The sequence below is a fragment of the Macaca mulatta genome, chromosome 3 (genome assembly GCF_049350105.2).
Source record: "Macaca mulatta isolate MMU2019108-1 chromosome 3, T2T-MMU8v2.0, whole genome shotgun sequence".
Lineage (NCBI taxonomy): Eukaryota > Metazoa > Chordata > Mammalia > Primates > Cercopithecidae > Macaca > Macaca mulatta.
The window spans coordinates 43,876,847-43,898,244 of NC_133408.1; the positions used below are offsets into that span (position 1 = coordinate 43,876,847).

General features: G+C 46.0%; 1 protein-coding gene across 9 annotated transcripts in view; it reads right to left on the bottom strand.

The window, feature by feature from the left end:
- The window catches only part of RNF216 (ring finger protein 216), a 165,076-nt gene that overhangs the window by 24,531 nt on the left and 119,147 nt on the right, over window positions 1–21,398 (bottom strand). For all 9 annotated transcript variants that reach the window (XM_077996128.1, XM_015133227.3, XM_077996126.1 and 6 more), the window contains 2 exons: window positions 11,115–11,212; window positions 943–1,165 (listed from right to left, as the gene is read on the bottom strand). In XM_077996128.1, the coding sequence (XP_077852254.1) occupies window positions 943–1,165; window positions 11,115–11,212 (321 nt within the window). The remainder of the gene's footprint in view (window positions 1–942; window positions 1,166–11,114; window positions 11,213–21,398) is intronic.

Here is a 21,398-nt window from a genome sequence, read left to right on the forward strand (position 1 = left end):
GTCAGGCTGGTCTCGAACTCCGACATCAGGTGATCCACCCACCTCGGCCTCCCTAAAGTGCTGAGATTACGGACGCGAGTTACTGCGCCCAGCCAAGTTTTCCTTTCTTTACATATAAAACACTTATAAATAAAAGTACTTAGAACAGTGTCTGACACATGGTAGGTGCCCAATAAACATTAGCTATGACTGTCTCCAGTATCTACTATACCTTTTACTCTCTTAGCTAAGTGCACTGACTAGCAGTTTCAGAACATAGGATTGCTGATGTTATACTTGACTTTATTTTACTACTAAATGTATGCTAACATCTGTATTGAAATTTGGGGTCTAAAAATATTATTAAGGAATCATCTTTGTAATACTGTATTTTTAAAGCTTAAATCAAGAAGAAATATTTGATTTCTTAAATGTCTTTTCACCATCTACAGATACCATATAATGATTTACGTTAATAGAGGTTGTTAATATTAAACCATCATTGCATTTCTGGAACAAACTCACTTAGTCATGCTTTATATTTGCTAATATTTTATTTAGATAATTTAAAATCTAGATTATATGTAAGTCTCATAAGAACATCTATAGTTTTACTTGTTAGGGCTATCTCCATCAGGCTTTGGAATCAGTGTTATGCTGGCTTTGAACAGATACATGTATAAGTTTCCTTACTTTGCTCTGGAATATTTCAGAGGGCATAGGATAATTTTATTTCCTGAAGAATTAAAAGAATTTGCCTACAAAACTGTTAGGGCCTGCTGCTTTGAGCAGCATGAGTAGCAGCTGATACTTTCTCAAATTTTTTCTTTGGTTATCAGTCTATGTAATTTCCTATATTCTTTTCCTAAGTCAAATTTTGTTATGTATATTCAAAATACTTGTCATAAAAATATATTTCTATTTTCTCCCTATAAAGCAATAGCCAGCCATGTGTCTACTTACAGTGGGATCGGTCCAGAGAGAGCACCTTGAACACTCTTGGCAAGGGGCTCCTGGGGAGCGGGGATGTTGGCAGAAATGGTCATATCCATTGATAGAAACTCGACAGAGGTAGCACATCTGGGCACCACAGCGGCAAGACATGCGGTTGCAGCCTTCAGATTTGATGAGGCCAGTCCCACACTTGTGGCATTTTCTAATGCGGGCAGCAGTCATTTTTTCTTCACTGAAATAAGAAAATATAATTTGGAGCTGGGAGGGACAACGAGGAGGAAAAAAATATGGCCATTAAACATTTATTTATTTCCACATAAAATGATCACTTATGGCTTTTTGTGACATTAAGCAGTGAAAAGAGCCTAGGTTTTGGAGTCTGAAAACTGCTTCAAAGTTTTAATTCTATGATCTTTGGTAAATTATTCACCTGCATGGAGACTCAGTTTCCTCATTTTTAAACTGTGAAAACACAACTTTCTCATGGTGTTTTGAGGATTACAGACGAAATATAAAGCACCCTGGCACAGTGCCTAGTAATTGGCATTCAGAAAAGGACTGCCCTATTTGTTATAGGAATCCCTGTAGGCTTAAAATGGAGAGAAAAGGCTGAGCATGGTGGTGCACGCTCCGTTCCGGTGTAATCCCAGAACTTTGAGAGGCCAAAGCAGGAAGATTGTTTGAGCTCACGAGTTTGACACCAGCCTGACCAACATGGTGAAACCCTGTCTCTACTAAAAATACAAAAATTAGCCAGGTGTGGTGGTGCACACCTGTAATCCCAGCTACTTGGGAGGTTGAGGCAGGAGAATTGCTTAAACCTGGGAGGTGAAGGCCGCAGTGAAGTGAGACCGCGTCACCACTGCATCCCAGCTTGTGTAACAGAGCGAGACTCCATCTCAAAAAAACCCCCAAAAAACAAAAAACCACACACACACACTGTCAAGGAGACAAAATTTAGATAAAGTGCATTTAGTACTATTACCTTAATGAGTCACCTTAGTAGTACATCTGTTTATGATTTTAGTTACTCAGCAACTGTGAAGACACTACTCAATGTTCTATGACTCAAGGTTCTACCTTTTTTTTTTTTTTTTGGGATGGAGTCTTGCTCTGTTGCCTAGCCTGGGGTGCAGTGGCTCCATCTCAGCTCACTGCAACCTCTGCCTCCCTGGGTTCAAGAGATTCTCCCACCTCGGTGTCCTGAGTAGCTGGGATTACAGGCACCCACCACCATGCCCGGCTAATTTTTTTTTATTTTTAGTAGAAATGGGGTTTCACCATGTTGGCCAGGCTGGTCTGGAACTTTCGACCTCAGGTGATCCACCTGCCTTGGCCTCCCAAAGTGCTGGGATTACAGGCGTGAGCCACTGTGCCTGGTCGATTTTTAAAAATTTTTTTTGAGACTCACTGCAACCTCCATCTCCTGGGTTCAAGCAATTCTCATGCCTCAGCTTTCCAAGTAGCTGGGATCACAGGTGCGTGCCACCACACCACCACACCAGGCTAATTTAATGCCCGGCTAATTTTTGTATTTTTAGTAGAGATGAGGTTTCACCGTGTTGGCCACGCTGGTCTCAAACTCCTGACCTCAAGTGATCTGCCTGCTTCGGCCTCCCAAAGTGCTGAGATTACAAGTGTGAGCCACTGCGCCCGGCTAGACTCAAAGTTCTAATGAAAAACTTTTCAATTTGAAAAGCTATGTGCCCAAACACAACTGCAATTTTCTACAGCACAAACCTCCTTTGTAAGAGCACCCTGAGACTGAGGTGTGGCTTTAAGTTGTGGCACTCCAGCTGCCTGGGGCTGGCTGACTTTCCCTGGGAAGCTGCTCAGGGAGAGAAGAGGCTGTAAAAAATTAAGGTTACAGTCTTTTCACGAAGGCTTGGAAAGACGGTCTACTTGCTTGCTCATCCTGGCACTGACATGAAATAATAATGAGTATGGAGGGAGAAGAAAAGGCTCCCCTAAAATGGACAGAGGAATACATAAAGCATGCCTGCAACTCAACATTGCTGAAATGTTCAAACAGCTATTCAACACTGCACATCTACTCAAATCCTTTGCTTCTGCATTTGTAAGTGTACTACTGGATAGGGCCAGAATGGAGTGTTGTTATGGGATGTGGTGACTACCTAGCCAGTAATATAAAAGTGAACAGTGAAACGGGGGAAAAATCATGGTTGATTCCTTCAGAGAAAAGGTGGTTTGGCAACTAGATTCTCAATCAGGCAGGAAACAGCCTCACAGGATGTGCTCCTGGGGCAGGACAGGAAGAGAAGCCGGGGCTGTGACTGTGGTTGCTGACCTTGCGCTCACACAGGAAGGCTCAGGGCCTCCTCTATGCAGTCAGCGACAGCCCGCACTCCTGTAGTTATCTGCGCTCACCACCAGCCAGCGTGTGGGTAACTCCTCTCTGGGAGCCGCGCCCTTCAGATCTTAGCCCATCCCCTTTGTGAGTGTGAGGATGCATGTGTGTATTTATTGTTTTGTTGTGGTAAAATGCACATAAAATTGACTTTTTAAACCATTCTAACATATGCAATTCAGGGATATTTTGAGTATTCACGATGTTATACAATCAATATCACCACCTAGTTCCAAGAGACTTTTAAAACCCCAAAAGGAAACCCTGTACCCATTAAGCAGGCATTCCCCATTTCTCCCCGCCCTGCAGCCCACAACTTGCTTTTGGGCTCTATAGATTGCTATTCTGAGGCTAGGCGAATGCCCATATACCTCTGATATTTCATAGGAATGGAAATCATACATGTGCTTTTGTGCCTGTCTTCTTTCACTTAGCGTGTATGAATATATCACATTTGTTTATTCATCAGTTGATGGATTATTTTTGCTTTTTGGCTATTGTGAATTGTGGTTAAATGAACATTCTTGCACAAATTTTGTATGGACACTTGTTTTCACTCATGTTGGGTGAGTAACGGAGAGTGGAACTGCTGGGTCACGTGGTAATTCTATGTTTAACTTATTGGGGAAAGCCAACTGTTAACTATGGTGGCTGTACTATTTTCTACTACCACCTCAATGTACACTGGTGTCATTTCTTCTATATCCCTGTCAACATTTGTTTTTTTCCACTGTTTTCATTATAGTCATCCCAATAGGTGTGAAGTGATATCTTACCATAGTTCGATTTGTATTTTCGTAATGACTAATGATGTTCAGCATGCTTTCATGTGTTTGTTGGTCATTCGTACATCTTTTTGGATAAATACCAATTCACATTGTTTGCCCATTTTTTTTTGAGACAGAGTCTTACTTTGTCATCCAGGCTGGAGTGCAGTAGTATAGTCTCAGCTCACTGCAACTTCTGCCTCCTGGGCTCCAGTGATTTCCCACCTCAGCCTCCTGAGTAGCTGGGAATATAGGTTAACGCCACCATGCTGTTATTTTTAAATTTTTTGTACAGACTGGGTTTCACCATGTTGTCTAGGCTGGTCTTAAACTCCTGGGTTTAAGCTATCTGCTTGACCTTGGCTTCTCAAAGTGTTGGGATTATATGTGTGAGCCACTGTGCCTAGCTGTTTGCCTATTTTCTTTTCTTTTTTTTTTTTTTTGAGACGGAGTCTTGCTCTGTTGCCCAGGCTAGAGTGCAGTGGCGTGATCTCAGCTCACTGCAACCTCCATTTCCCAGGTTTAAGCGATTCTCCAGCCTCAGCCTCCCGAGTAGCTGGAACTACAGGCATGCGCCAGCACGCCTGGCTAATTTTTGCATTTTTAGTAGACATGGGGTTTCACCATATTGGCCAGGCTGATCTCGAACTCCTGATCTCGTGATCCACCCGCATCAGCCTCCCAAAGTACTGGGATTACAGGCACGAGCCACCGCGCCCGGCCTGTTTGCCTATTTTCTGATTGGGTCGTTCCCTTATTGCTTTCAAGATTTTCTATGTGTCTTTGGCTTTGAACAGTTTGACTCTGATGTATTGTGGTGTGGACTTCTTTTGAGTTCATCCTACTTGGAATTCATTCAGCTTCTTGGATGTATAGATTCTTGTTCTTCATCAGATTTGGGAAGTTTTCAGCCATTATTTCTTCAATATTCTTTCTGTTCATTTTGCTCTCTGTTCTCCTTTGGGCTTCCCCTTAATGTGAATATTGGTACATCTGATGAAGTTCTATAGGTCCCTTAGGCTCTATTCACTTTTCTTCATTCATTTTTCTTTCTGCTACTCCTCCAATTGTATAATTTCAACAGCTGTATCTTCAAGATCTCTGATTCTTCGGCCTGCTCAAATCTGCTTCTGAATTCCTCTAATGGAATTCAGCTCAGCTATTGTAGTTTTGGGGTACAATATTTGTTGATTTCTTAATTTCTTTCTTTTTTTTTTTGAGATGGAGTCTTGCTCTGTCGCCAGGCTTGTGTGCAGTGGCGCAATCTCAGCTCACTGCAACCTCCACCTCCCAGGTTCAAACGATTCTCCTGCCTCAGCCTCCCAAGTAGCTGGGACTACAGGCATCCACCACCACACCCAGCTAATTTTTGTGTTTTCAGTAGAGACGGGTTTCACCATGTTGGCCAGGCTGGTCTTGAACTCCTTACCTCAAGTGATCCGCCCATCTCGGCCTCCCAAAGTGCTGGGATTATAGGCGTGAGCCACTGCGCCTGGCCAGTTTCTTAATTTCTATCTATACTCTCTACTTGTTCATACACTGTGCTCCTGGTTTCCTTTAGTTCTTTGCTCATGGTTTCACCTGGCTTTCTGAGCATATTTAAGACAGTTGATTCAAAGCATTTGTCTAGTACACCCAATGTGTCCTCAGAGATGGTTTCTATCAACTACTTTTTTCCCTGTGAATGGGCCATACTTTCCTGCTTGCTTTATAAATTATTGTTGAAAACTGGATATTTTGAATATTATACTATGAGAAGAGCCTAGAAATCACGTTGCTTTTTGTAAGGTTTGTGATTGTTTAGTGACTTTTAAAAGTTATTTTTGTAAATTAGCCAAGCATGGTGGTACATGCTTATAATCCCAGCTACTCGGGAGGCTGAGGCATGAGAAATGCTTGAGGCCAGAGGCGGAGGTTGCAGTGAGCTGAGATCTCACCACTGCCACTGCACTCCAGCCTGGGTGACAGGGCGAGACTCCATCTCAAAAGAAAAAAAATAAAAATAAAAATAAAAAGCGGGGCCAGGCGTGGCGGCTCACGTCTGTAATCCCAGCACTTTGGGAGGCAGAGGGTAGATCATGAGGTCTGAAGATCGAGACCATCCTGGCTACCATGGTGAAACCCCATCTCTACTAAAAATGCAAAAAATTAGTCGGGTATGGTGGCACACATGGCACATATCTGTAGTCCCAGCTACTCGGGAGGCTGAGGCATGAACCTGGGAGGTGGAGCGTGCAGTGAGCCGAGATAGCGCCACTGCACTCCAGCCTGGGTGACAGAGCAAGACTTCATCTTAAAAAGAAAAAAAAAAGGCCGGGCGCGGTGGCTCAAGCCTGTAATCCCAGCACTTTGGGAGGCCGAGATGGGCGGATCATGAGGTCAGGAGATCGAGACCATCCTGGCTAATACGGTGAAACCCCGTCTCTACTAAAAAATACAAAAAACTAGCCGGGCGAAGTGGCGGGCGCCTGTAGTCCCAGCTACTCGGGAGGCTGAGGCAGGAGAATGGCGTGAACCCGAGAGGAGGAGCTTGCAGTGAGCTGAGATCCGGCCACTGCACTCCAGCCTGGGTGACAGAGCGAGACTCCGTCTCAAAAAAAAAAAAAAAAAAAAAAAGAAAACGCAGGGGACAGAAGAACAAGTTAAATAATACCATGGGAAACCAGCCAACTCTAGAAGACATTCTACAGGCCAATTATCCTTACTTTTTTCAGTAAGTGAATGGCATAACACAGTGTGTCGGGAAGAGAGAGTATTCTCATTAAAAGAGACTTAAGAGAAATAATTATCAAATGCAATGAATCTCGTTTGATCCTAACCTGAACAAACTAACTGCAGTACACATGTAAAGCTAATTTGAGATAATTAGCAGAACTGTGAAATTAGTACGAGATATCAAAGACTTAAAATTTTAATTTTAGTATCATTAGTGGTCATAAAGGTAAGCGCTATAGAAGAAAAATTTTTATGGGAGAAATGACATGCTGTCAGGGATTTGGATTTGCTTGAAAGTACTATAGCAGTTTAAAAATAAGAAATGGACGGCTGGGCGGGCGCGGTGGCTCACACCTGTAATCCCAGCACTTTGGGAGGCTGAGGCGGTGGGATCACTTGAGGTCAGGAATCGAGACCAGCCTGGCCAACCACGGCCAACAAGGTAAAACCCTGTCTCTACTAAAAATTCAAAAATCAGCTGGGCGTGGTGGCAGGCGCCTGTAATCCCAGCTACTCGGGAGGCTGAGGCAGGGGAATCGCTTGACCCGGAAGGCGGAGGTCACAGTGAGCCAAGGCACTCCAACCTAGTTGACAGAGGGAGACTCTGTCTAAAAAAAAAAAAGAAGAAAAGAAAGAAAGAGAGGGAGGGAGGATCACTCAAGCTTGGGGGGTCAAGGCTGAGGTGAGCTGTGATTGTGCCAATGCATTCCAGCCTAGATGACAGAATAAGACTCTGTCTCAACGGGGGAAAAAAAAGTTCTGACATTTGGCAGGACTCTGTGGCTCTTTGGTCCCAGTGGGGCTGTATGATAAGGCAAGTTGAAGCCCCTGGAACACCATCTCTCTAAAGAAAACATACCACCAGATTCCTTTGGGCATCTTCAAGACTAGCACCACCATCAAAGACTTGTAAGATGCAGAGGCGATGATTCTCTCATGTCTCTTTTTACTTTTCATTTGGCTTGTACAGAAGAATGGCTCTTGGAGGACAGTGTACTCTAAGCCTCAAAAGATGCTGACTAGATGTGGCTGCTGTTCCAGATGTCGTTTCTCACCAGAACAAACAAACAGCCCTGGCAACTGGTATGCCGTGACTGATTTTGGAAAATGCTTTTCCTGTCTGTTCAATAATCAGAGAACACCAGCAGCCAGTGAGGACCTTGATTATCTGTCATCCAATAGGATAACACACTGTTCTACCACCCGAACGACACATGCAGATAGAACCTGGTGAACAGGAAGTAGCAAGTATGGTAGGATGTATTAATATGCTACATGAATGCCAGAAGGTGAGAGAGATATCCCTTGAATGTAGGAATGTGTAATCCCTATGAAGTTCTGGTGGTCTGGAGGTCAGGCATGTGTATCATGATATCCCTTCCAAAGCTAGACTCATGATAGAAGCATCCTCTATCACTAAGGAAGAAGCTCAACATTTGGGAGGCTGTTTTTGATTTTTGGAATCAACATATATCACATTTGGATGTTCTGCTCTTATCCACTTACTGCTGATTTAAAAGGCTGCCAGGTTTAAATAGGACCCAGTGATGGGCTATGTGTGGCAGACCAATATGCTGAGTGGGACCCAGTGACAGGAATGGACAGGACGCTCAGAATGAAGGCTGTGCGTTGTAAGTGATTCTCCTTCCAAGAAACATCTCACAGCCTGCTATTGAGTCCTGGAGCAGTTCAGATGCCTGACCACAGGGCTGCATTCCTTCCTGGAGGCCTGAGGAGAAAGTATCTTTGCTGCTCATTTGGGTTGTTTGCAGAATTCAGTCGTTTGTAGAATTCAGTTGAGGTGGTAGGACCAGGGTCCTATAGGGTTGGTGGCTCACGCCTGTGAGCTGGGTTGGTGGCTGTCAGCTGAGGGTTGTTCCTAACTTCTATAGGCTGCCTCAATCCTTGGCTCATGGCCACCTTCATCTATCTTCAAAGCCAGTAACGGGGGGCGGTCAAGTCCTTCTTACGCTTGTCTGACTCTTCATCCCATACTAAGGGCTCTCTGCTTTTAAGGATTTGTAATTAGACTGGGTCTACTCGGATAATCCAGGTAACCTCCCCATCTCAAGGTCCTAAACGGTACAACCAAGGGCAAATCACATGGGCTCAGTTGCCTCATCTGTAAGAGAAGGATAATGGTATCCACCTGTGCTGCATACTTGGGAAACTGCCCAAATTGCCATGGCCCACTTCATTTTCTGAGTACCAAACTCCTTCCATATCCATTATATTTAAACTGGACATAAAGTCACCCAACTACAGGCTACATATGGTGCTTGCCTTGCCCATGTGATAATCTAGACCAATGTGGTACGAGCCGAAGTGAGATATATGTATATAATTACTGTATCACTCACAACATCAAGAAAAGCTGCCTACTTGGCAACTTACCTATTTCCCACTTTCTTTAGGTTTGAGTGTAAATGTGGCCACAATCTAGTTATAATCATGCAGATGAGACCACCACCCTCAGGGAAGGGTAAAGCAGTTAGACAATCTCTTTTTTTCTTTTTTGAGATAGAGTTTCCCTCTGTCGCCCAGGCTGGAGTGCAGAGGTGCGATCTTGGCTCACTGCAACCTCTGCCTCCCTGGTTCAAGCAATTCTCTTGCCTCAGCCTCCTGAGTAGCTGGGACTACAAGTGCGTGCCTACCACTTCTGGATAATTTTACTTTTTTATTTTTTGTAGAGATGAGGTTTTGTCATGTTGCCCAGGCTGGTCTCAAATTCGTGAGCTCAAGCGATCCGCCTGCCTTGGCCTCCCAAAATGCCAGGATTACAGGCCTGAGCTACCACGCCTGGCTGTGAGACAATCTCTAAATAACATCAGGAGACAGATATGCACCCTCAGCTGCATGGCAAGTCTAGATTGTTACGAGAGAGAGAGAGATTTCAGTAGTACTTTAGTCATTGCATTTTTTTTTTTTTTTTTTTTTTTTTTTTGAGACAGAGTCTCACTCTGTTGCCAGGCTGGAGTGCAGTAGCACGATCTTGGCTCACTGCAACCTCCACCTCCTGGGTTCAAGTAATTCTCCTGCCTCAGCCTTCCGAGTAGCTGGGATTACAGGCAAGTGCCACCACTGAGCTAATTTTTGTACTTTTTTTTTTTTTTTTTTTCTCTTGAGACAGAGTCTCGCTCTGTCACCCAGGCTGCAGTGCAGTGGCAGATCTCAGCTCACTGCAAGCTCCGCCTCCTAGGTTCACGCCATTCTCCTGCCTCAGCCTCCCTAGTAGCTGGGACTACAGGCGCCCGCCACCTCGCCCGGCTAGTTTTTTTGTATTTGTGTAGTAGAGACGGGGTTTCACCGTGTTAGCCAGGATGGTCTCGATCTCCTGACCTCGTGATCCGCCCGTCTCGGCCTCCCAAAGTGCTGGGATTACAGGCTTGAGCCCGCGCGCCCGGCCTAATTTTTGTACTTTTAGTAGAGATGGGGTTTCGCCATGTTGGCCAGGATGGTCTCAATCTCCTGACCTTGTGATCCACCAGCCTCGGCCTCCCAAAGTGCTGGGATTACAGGCGTGAGCCACAGCACCCGGCCTGCATTTTAATAAGTGAGTATCTGTAACGTGCTCAGCCACGTAGAGAGGACTATACAAGTAATGGTTATTATTATCATAGGTGTATCATTTTGTATTCTGGAGGTGGGCAATTCTACTTAGGTCTCAGACCAACAGTATCCTGTAACACAGACATAAGCAACATCAGTGCAGTCTAAGCTAATTAAAACATGCTGGCCGGGCGCGGTGGCTCAAGCCTGTAATCCCAGCACTTTGGGAGGCCGAGACGGGTGGATCACGAGGTCAGGAGATCGAGACCATCCTGGCTAACACGGTGAAACCCCGTCTCTACTAAAAAATACAAAAAACTAGCCGGGCGAGGTGGCGGGCGCCTGTAGTCCCAGCTACTCAGGAGGCTGAGGCAGGAGAATGGCGGGAACCCGGGAGGTGGAGTTTGCAGTGAGCTGAGATCCGGCCACTGCACCCCAGCCTGGGCGACAGAGCAAGACTCCGTCTCAAAAAAAAAAAATAATAATAAAAAAAAATAAAACATGCTACTCGCTTATTTAGAAAATAAGGAAAAGGGGGACCATCGTTTATTGAATTCACATGTGCCAGGCATTTATATGTTAATTTGTCTACTGAAATAACTCCATGAGGCTGCAGAGATGAGGAAGCAGAGGCTCAGGGGTTAGGTCACTTCCCCAAGATCACTCCAGACTCGGGTGGCTCAAGCGTGTTCTTCCCACAATAGTGTGCCCTCTCTGCCAAAAAGCAGGTTAATGGGGAAGTTGAGAATCAGCCCATAGCCCCTCTGAATTCTGTTACTCACATAGAGGTACGGTACTTGATGTCATCTTTTTCAGCCAGCTCTTCACAGGTGAGGCCATTATGTTCTTTCCAGAGTCCCTGACACTTCCTACAGGTTTCCTGGGGATAAAGGACAGACACAAAGACAACTCCTGGTGAGTGGACACCACAGAAGTTCCTGTTCAACAAAAGGGATATGAAATGAGCTTTACTTGGCTTGAATTATCTCAGGATGCCTCTCCTTTTCAGGGGGGATACTTCTAAAGACATCTTTTAATAGAAGAGGTAAGAGGTGGCAGGGCCAGGTGACTCACGTCTGTAGTACCAGCACTTTGGGAGGCTGTGGCAGGTCAGGAGTTTGAGACCAGCCTGGGCAACACAGTGAGACCCTGTCCCTTAAAAAAAGAGAAAGAGTTGGGGAAGGTGAGGGGAGTGATAAGAATCATTAGAAGGATGCACAAGGAAAAATTTCTCTCCCTAGATCAAAAGGAAGTGTTGCTCCCATCACCTAATTTGCATAAGGCTTTTTCTAAAATGCTCTGGGCCATGTGAAAAAACCAAAGGAGACGGATCTTGGGCAATCGTGGGTTTTTAAAACACAGTAGCACGAGCTGCTTGGAAGGGCCTGTCTGGATCTTGTTAATCTCTGCAAAATCCTTGTGCCCACATGCTGGCATCCAAAATGCACTTCTACTGGATTGAAGAATGGCCTACTTCAGTTCATCAGGGGCTCCTAAGGGAGACTTTCCTCCGCTGCCCATCGCTCATCAGCATGGATGTCACACTTAAAAGTTTCACTTCAGACTGGGCACGGTGGCTCACGCCTGTAATCCCAGCACTTTAGGAGTCAGAAGTGGGCAGATCACGAGGTCAGGAGATTGAGACCATCCTGGCTAACTGAAACCCCATTTCTGCTAAAAATAAAAATAAATAAATAAAAAAATTAGCCGGGCTTGGTGGCGGGTACCTGTAGTCCCAGATACTCGGGAGGCTGAGGCAGGAGAATGGTGTGAACCCAGGAGACGGAGCTTGCAGTGAGCCGAGATAGCGCCACTGCCCTCCAGCCTGGGCAAAAGAGTCTCCGTCTCAAAAAAAAAAAAAAAGTGCCGGGCGCGGTGGCTCAAGCCTGTAATCCCAGCACTTTGGGAGGCCGAGACGGGCGGATCACAAGGTCAGGAGATCGAGACCATCCTGGCTAACATGGTGAAACCCCGTCTCTACTAAAAATACAAAAAATTAGCCGGGCGAGATGGCGGGCGCCTGTAGTCCCAGCTACTCGGGAGGCTGAGGCAGGAGAATGGTGTAAACCCGGGAGGCGGAGCTTGCAGTGAGCTGAGATCCGGCCACTGCACTCCAGCCTGGGCGACAGAGCGAGACTCCGTCTCAAAAAAAAAACAAAACAAAAAAAAAAGAAAACAAAACAAAACAAAACAAAAAAAAGTTTCACTTCATATATAAACATGCATGCTAAATAATCACCACCTTTATTCTAGGATCCTTTATAGTTTATAAAATGCTTTCATATGTCCAGAAACTATCCCACATCAATAAGAATAATTTAAAGAAATGTTAATCCAATGATCACAGGCGAAAGCCGAAATTATAACACTAATAAGTTATAGTGACAGTGCTGTCAGTCTGGGGAGACAGTGAAGGCTTGAGGAAGTGAAGCCTGAGATCCAAAAGACGAGTTAACAACAATTAGATGGGGCAGCGAAAAGAGATCAACACTCCAGACAATGGACAGCAAGAGAAGACTCTGGCAGGCAAAGCCGGACATGTTCAGTTCCTATGGCTGGACTGCAGACAGTGAGAACGGCCCTGGAGGCCTGTAAGCATCTGACCAGGCAAGGCCTTGAAGGGCATGAGGAGCAGTTTGTTCTTTATCCTATGAGCACTAGGAAGCCACCAAAAGGTGCCAAGTATGGAAGTAACAGAATCAGGTGTATCTTTTTAAAAAAATCATTCTGGGTGGAAAACACTGGAGGGAGGAAAAGAGTGAACGTGCAAAAGACAGGAGCTAGTAAAGCCACTCGGGAAAGAGGCCACCAATGCCCAGACCAGGGTGGTGGGCAATGACAGGAAGACAAGGGGACTGACTTGAGAGCAAGGAAGGAAGTATGACTGGCGGGTGTGGAGACGAGCCGCTGTGCCTGGCCCTTTTGTACATTCTGAATTTTATACTATATGTGTACTATCTAATAAAAAGAATTTAAAAAGGGAGACAAATGGAACAGACTGCTGAGGGAGCTCAGAACCTGATCCTTTTGGTAGGATGTCATAAAAAGGCTCAATCAGGCTGGACACAGTGGCTCACGCCTATAATCCCACACTTTGGGAGGCCAAGGCAGGCAAATCATTTGAGGTGAGAAATTCGAGACCAGCCTAGCCAACATGGCGAAACCCCATCTCTACTAAAAATACAAAAATTAGCCAGGCGTGGTGGCTGGTGACTGTAATCCCAGCTACTTGGGAGGCTGAGGCAGGAGAATCACTCGAACCTGGGAGGTGGAGGTTGCAGTGGGCAGAGATCACACCACTGCACTTTAGCCTGGGCAACAGAGCCAGACTCCATCTCCAAAAAAAAAAAAAAAAAAAAAAAAAAAGGCTCAATCAATGGGCTGGGGTGGGTGGGGCAGAGAGGAACTGAAGGGACATACTACATTTAAATGCCACCGTTTCCAAGGGACGCGGAAGTGCTCTGGTCCCCCACCTGCATCCCATTCAGTAAACAAAGGTGATACATATTAGTGTGCCTATTGCCCACCAAAACATACAGCAGCACAAACCCATTTTTCTAAGACCTTGTGCCTGACTATTGCAGGAAGCTGGAGGATAAACAACAGCTGGAGAATAGATGAGCTGATGTTTGGCTCCTAACCTCTAAAACAATGCCAACCCAGCCCCTTCCAGGAGTAACAGCTTGAAAACAATACATGGCATTTAGACAGTTTTTAGCATTCCTGGCAATTCCGTTATTAATTCATGGGTCTTCTTCATAAGGGAAGAAACCCCATTTTTGAAGTGAGGCACAGGCCCACAAGGGCAAAATGGCCTGGCCAAGCTGGAGCCAGGTGTGTGTGAGGGCCACTGTGAGGCCCCTTGCCCTGCTCACCCTCTATATCACAGTGCTTCTTTTGTAGGTGAACGTGTGGGTTTTCAGCCAGGGTGCTTCTTACTGAAGAGCCCAAAGGCCCCAGGAGAACACAGCTGAAACGTCTTTTGAAAAGACTATGTAGCACTTTGGGAGGCCGAGGCGGAGGGATCACCTGAGGTCAGAAGTTCGAGACCAGCCTGGCCAACACGGGTGAAACCCTGTCTCTACTAAAAATACAAAAATTAGCCAGGCGTGGTGGCTCATGCCTATAATCCCAGCTGAGGCAATCCCTGTGAGGCTGAGGCAGAATTCCTTGACGCAGGGAGGCAGAGGTTGCAGTGAGCAGAGATCGCACCACTGCACTCCAGCTTGGGCAACAGAGCAAGACTCTGTCTGGAAAAAAAAAAAAAAAAGACAAGACTATGTAGCTAGATACGAAACCTACAATTAAAATAAGGCAAGCAAACAGCAGGCTGCGGAGTTTAACACTTGGAGCTCTCTCTGTGTAGTGTCTTTAAAATGTACTCTCTCTTCTAAGAAGTATAAATTTTACTAAATTGTAGTTCCCTCCTCTCAGGCACAGATAGGCTTTGCTCCTAAACTCAACAAATGCTTACGCATATTAGGAAGAAATGCTCTTGAACGTTTTTTCTTTTATTTTTTTTTGAGTCAGGGTCGCGCTCTGTCACCCAGGCTGGAGTGAGATCTCGGCTCACTGCAACCTCCATGTCCTGGGCTCAAGCGATCTCCCACCTCAGCCTCCTGGGTAGCTGGGACTACCAGTGCTCATGCCTGTAATTCCAGCACTTTGGAAGGCCGAGTGGGGCGGATTACCTGAGGTCAGGAGTTCAAGACCAGCCTGGGCAACATGGTGAAACCTCGTCTCTACTAAAAATACGAAAATTAGCTGGGCATGGTGGTGGGCGTCTGTAATCCCAGCTACTCCGGAAGCTGAGACAGGAGAATTGCTTGAACCCAGGAGGTGGAGGTTGCAGTGAGCCGAGATCGTGCCACTACACTCCAGCCTGGGTGACAGAGCAAGATTCAGTCACAAACAAACAAACAAAGTGCTGGGATTACAGGCGTGAGCCACTGTGTCCAGCATCTTGCATGTTTAACATGATAACCACATTCTTCAATCTGTGGTTTACAAGAAAGCCCCAAAGGACCATTTTGGAAGGCAAAGTACACTTTGACAAGTAACCTCAAAACAAGAAGAACAGTGTATCGTGGCCATCGAGCGGGACCACACTTTCTATCACCTTGTGCCTTTCCGATTGGTGGAAACCGCGGAGTTTACCAACATCCCAAATACAACAAGCAGGCAGGCAGCTCCCGCCCTCTCAGTGGGGAAGGAGCATGCATGTTGGGTAGTTTGTTAACAAACAGCTGCCAGGCCACGTTCTTCATGTCATCAGGGAGGTTGCTGTTTAAGTTTATGATGCCCTTTGGTCCTCAAAATACATTAAGGTGTTTTGACTGTTCATGAGGTCTTCACTTTACAACATAAACACTTCAGTCTTCCTTTATTCATTTTCTGCTGCCTGGATAATGATTAATGAATAAAGCAGAAGATTAAATTCAATTCCAGATGACCTTATCAGGGAGCTGAAATTTCTTCACATAAACACAGCTTTCTCAAGAACCAGTAGACAAATGTATCCGGCCATCACCTCCTCCTAGCCCAGCAAGTGATAATAATCTTGAGACCTTTGGGTCTGTTGGTAAAGAATCCAAAAGAAAATCTGAGCCCACAAGCCAGTCACCGGGTTCTGTGTTTGTTTCCTTGCCTTCCTTGCAAAGCCACCTGGAAGGTGTCCGTCCCTGTGCGCGCTAGATTTCAGTTGCTGACTTCCATCCACCCTTGTCTCAGAAGCAGAATACAGTACAAACTTCTCCCTTACTTTTAAAATGGTTCCTCCAGTGAAACCTGTCAACTAACTCTCTAGGGGAGAGAAGTCACTGACATGCCACAGGGCATTAGGTTGTGGTCAATCCAGAAGTAGCTTCAGAAATTTCAGCCCTCTGTTCTGTCACCTCAAAAAATGGTGAGACTGGGCCGGGCGCGGTGGCTCACGCCTGTAATCCCAGCACTTTGGGAGGCCGAGGCGGGTGGATCACCTGAGGTTGGGAGTTTGAGACCAGCCTGACCAACAGGGGAAACCCCATCTCTACTAAAAATACAAAATTAGCCAGGCATGGTGGTGCATGCCTGTAATCCCAGTTACTCAAGAGGCTGAGGCAGAACAGCTTGAACCCAGGAGGCAGTGATTTCGGTGAGCTGAGATCGCGCCATTGCACTCCAGCCTGGGCAACAAGAGTGACATTCTGTCCCAAAAAAACAAAACAAAACAAAACAACAATGGTGAGACTATAAATCCCCAGCACTCTTGAGGTAAAAGGCCCGGACACTTGACTATTCGCAAATGCTCAGCGAGGGACCACGGGACCATGGGCTTCCAGGCCATCTGTGTCTTCCAGTTGTCAGAGATTCTGGTCCTCCCCACTCATAGACCCAAATGACATACAGAAGGTCCAGAAAGACACTGATTTTAAGACGGAATCCCTTAAATCTCAGGGGTTTATGCTGGAACCCCTGAGAATCAATAAAGTTCAACAAAATCAAAGATTCAGTGGACTTTCTTTCCTTTCACTAAGGGAATCCAAGAACCTCTAGTTTTCCTAAGTCAAGAATGCACATATGAGCCGAATAAGGCTTGGTCCTTGCCTTCAAGGAGTGCATTCTACCAAGAGAGTTACATACTGGGGCAAATCAAGTACAGCATAATGGAAGTTCACTGTAACGTGCACGCACACACGGCAGGGGAGCATGCATATGCATGCGGAGGAGAAAGAGGTGAGTCAGACAAGGATTCTTTGAGGAGCTGACATCTTCATGGGATTGACTACAGTAAATGCCATGAGTAATCAGAACCTCCATGCAACCAATAAAGTGCTTCTCCTACTGGGATCTACATCTTAGTGAAATGCTTTTCCAGCAATGAAAGCCATTAAAGCCAAGTATCTGAACCTCAGAACCAGATGCTCAAACCAAACATTTCAACAATGAAACATAGTTCGATAGATTCCTATTTTAATAAGCACAGAAAGTTTTCATCTCATTAAATAAAATTATTTTGGGCCGGGCACAGTGGCTCACGCTTGTAGTCTTAGCACTCTGGGAAGCCGATGTGGGCAGATCACTTAAGTCCAGGAATTTGAGACCAGCCTGGGCAACAGAGTGAGACCCCACCTCTACAAAAAATACAAAAATATATAGCTGAGTGTGGTGGTATGTGCCTGTAGTCTCAGCTACTTGGGAGGCTGAGGTGGGAGGATTTCTTGAGCCTGGGAGGTAGAGGCTGCAGTGAGCTATGATCACGCTATTGCAGTTCAGTCCGGGTGACAGAGACTGCCTAAAAAAAAAAATTTTTTTTACCTCACTTGAATAAAACAGTATATTTTAAAGTATGATTCATTTCATTACACCCCCCTCTTTTTTTTTTTTTTGAGACAGAGTCTTGCTCTGTTGCCCAGACTGGAGTGCAGTGGCACCATCTTGGCTCACTGCAAGCTCCGCCTCCCAGGTTCACGCCATTCTCCTGCCTCAGCCTCCCGAGTAGCTGGGACTACAGGCGCCCGCCACCTCGCCCGGCTAATTTTTTGTATATTTAGTAAAGATGGGGTTTCACCGTGTTAGCCGGGATGGTCTCGATCTCCTGACCTCATGATCTGCCTGCCTCGGCCTCCCAAAGTGCTGGGATTACAGGTGTGAGCCACCGTGCCAGGCCTCATTATACTCTTTTAAGTTTTCTGTATCGGCCGGGCGCGGTGGCTCAAGCCTGTAATCCCAGCACTTTGGGAGGCTGAGACGGGCGGATCACGAGGTCAGGAGATCGAGACCATCCTGGCTAACACGGTGAAACCCCGCCTCTACTAACAAATACAAAAAACTAGCCGGGTGAGGTGGCGGGCGCCTGTAGTATTCGGGAGGCTGAGGCAGGAGAATGGCGTAAACCCGGCAGGCGGAGCTTGCAGTGAGCTGAGATCCGGTCACTGCACTCCAGCCTGGGCGACAGAGCGAGACTCCGTCTCAAAAAAAAAAAAAAAAAAAAAAGGTTTTCTGTATCTGTGTATGTTTTGCAATGTTACAACAGTAGCACACATGTAACCTACAAATAAACACATACGCTGAGGGTGTCCTCTGCACAATTTTTCTGATACGGCGAGCAATAAAATCGTGCATCTGCTGCTCTCAATATTGAAAGGCCATGGAGGAGGCCTGGATAGTGCAGCAATGTGTCAGAATACTTCCATTAATTAATGAGCTTGAGACCAAAGACAGAAAGATGGTTGAGAAGCAACTGGAAGAGTCTATGAAAGAGATGAGGGTGAGACAGAAGCCTAGAAAGACTTCTAGGTTTCTGATGTGGGACACTAGTAAGACTGGTGGAAACACAAACTTAGATCAAGTGGTGCAGGATAAGATCTGAGTAAGGGCGGGAGGCAGAGGCAAGTTTAGTTCCAGACCAGCTTACTTATTCACTCACTTATGTGCTCTTCCAATATTTGCTGAATTTCTGTCATTTGTATGAGACACTGGAGATACAGCAACAAACAAGTTAGGCTCAGATTCTATCTTCATGACGCTTATGTTTTATTGAAAAACACAGATATTAACAGAGACTAGGGGCCAGGAGAGCCCATTAGAGGATGTGACATTTAAGCTGAGTCTTAAAGGAGGAGTCAGCTATGTACGGGTACAGAGGGAAGAGCAAGGGTGAAGGCTTCAGGGCAGGAGAGGGTCTGTCTCATGCTGAGAAAGTCAGTATGGCTGGAGCCCACTGGGGGAGAGCTGAGAATGGACCATGGTCACCCAGTAGGACTGAGGCTGTAAGGGAGGAGTTTGGAAAGCCAGGCTGATCAGGTGGGAAATGCAACCATCTGGTTGACATTTCAAAAGATTCTTCTGGCTGCTATTGTTAAAGGGATGGTTTGCTGGGGTTGTAGGACCTTGCAGCACCTCCTTTCTAAACTAAGGCCAAGTAAATAACTTCGAGGGGAACAGGCTCAGAGTCTGGATTTGATTCTTGGTTAGATTTCCGCAATAGTACTCCATAAACAAGGGCACAGCTTACTTCCTGAACCAAGGTGTGCCAACACCAAGCCTGGCAAGGGCAGGTAAGGCTGACCTGCAACGGGGCAACAGCAGCACACCTATATTTTTTTGTTAAGAATAAGAGAACCACATTTCCTGATACGGTTTCAGAAAGGGACTTTATTACTATTATTCTTAATATTTTAATTAATTAATTATTTTTTAGAGACAAGGTCTTGCTCTGTTGCCCAGGCTGGAGCACAGTGGTGCTATTACGGCTCGCTATAACCTTGACCTCCTGGTTCTAGAGGCAATTCTCTTGCCTCTACCTTCCGAGTAGCGGGGACTACGATCATGTGGCACTACAGCTAAATTTTGTTATTTTATTTGTACAGACAGGTATTGCTATGTTTCCCAGGCTGGTCTCAAATTTCTGGGCCCAAGCGATCTGCCCACCATGGCCTCCCAAAGTGTTGCCACAGAGCCACAGAGCCCGCCCTGTTTTAATTTTTTTTTTTTTTTTGAGATGGAGTCTCGCTTTGTTGCCAGGCTGAAGTGCAGTGGTGCAATCTCGGTTCACTGCAACCTCTGCCTTCCGGGTTCAAGTGATTCTCCTGCCTCAGTCTCCCAAGTAGCTGGGAATACAGGCACCTGCCACCACACCCAGCTAATTTTTCTATTTTTAGTAGAGATGGGGTTTCACAATGTTGGCCAGGATGGTCTCAATCTCTTGACCTCGTGATTCACCCACCTTGGCCTCCCAAAGTGCTGGGATTACAGGCGTGAGGTACTGTTTTAATTTTAATGATTGATTGAGACAGGGTCTCACTGCGTCACCCAGGCTGGAGTGCAGTGGCACAATCTTGGCTCACTACAGTCACGACCTCCCTGGCTCAAGTCATCCTCCCACCTCAGCCTCCCAAGTAGCTGGGACCACAGGTGTGCACCACCATGCCTGGCTAATTTTTTGTAGAGATGGGGTCTTGCCATGTTGCCCAGGCTCGTCTCAAACTCCTGGAGTCAAGCAATCTGCAAGACTCAGCCTCCCAAAGTGCTGGGATTACAGATGTGAGCCACCACGCCTGGCCTGGGGAACATCTTTAACAAAGGTCTAACACTCCTGCTTTTCACAGTACTAGCCCAATGTTCCTGAAGGCTTAGGTTTTTTTTTTTTGAAGACAGCATCTCGGTTTGTCATCTAGGCTGGAGTGCAGTGGTGTGATTCCGACTCACTGCAACCTCTGCCTCCAGGGTTCAAGATTCTCATGCCTCAGTCTCCCAAGTAGCTGGAATTACAGGTATGCACCACCATGCCCAGCTAATTTTTATATTTTTAGTAAAGACAGGGTTTCGCCACATTGGCTAGACTGGTCTTGAATTCCTGGCCTCAAGTGATTTGCCCACCTCGGCCTCCCAAAGTGCTGGGATTACAGGCATGAACCACTGTGCCTGGTCCCTGTGGGCTGTTTATTGAAGGGATGGGGTCTCACTGTATTGCCCAGTCAGTGGTGCCAGCATAGCTCGTGGCAGTCTCCTCAGTAGCCTGAACTTAAAGGTGTGCACCCAGCTTGTAGGCCTAGATTTTTTGTTAAAGAAAGAAATGAAACCTGCTAGGACTGAAAATTTACACATCTTCACACAGGGTGCTTTACATCTCAATCTTCACAGCAACTCTACAGGGAAGTACTGGAGCATTATTTCCATTTTTAAAAAAGTAAATACGGCCGGGTGTGGTGGCTCACACTTGTAATCCCAGCACTTTGGGAGGCCGAGGCAGATGGATCACTTGAGGTCAGGAGTTTGAGACCAGCCTGGCCAACATGGTGAAATCCTGTCTCTACAAAAAACACAAAAATTAGCCAGGCGTGGCAGTGCATGTCTATAATCCCAGCTACTTGGGAGGCTGAGGCATGAGAATCGTTTGAACCTGGGAGGCAGAGGTTGCAGTGAGCTGAATTGTGCCACTGCATTCCAGCCTGGACAACACAGTGAGACTCTGCTCAAACAAAAACAAAAACAAAAACAAAAAAGGTAAGAGAAAAAGAAGGCTCAGAGGGTCCAATTAACTTGGTCGAGGTCACAGAGCTTTGGACATGAGTCTGTCTGATCCC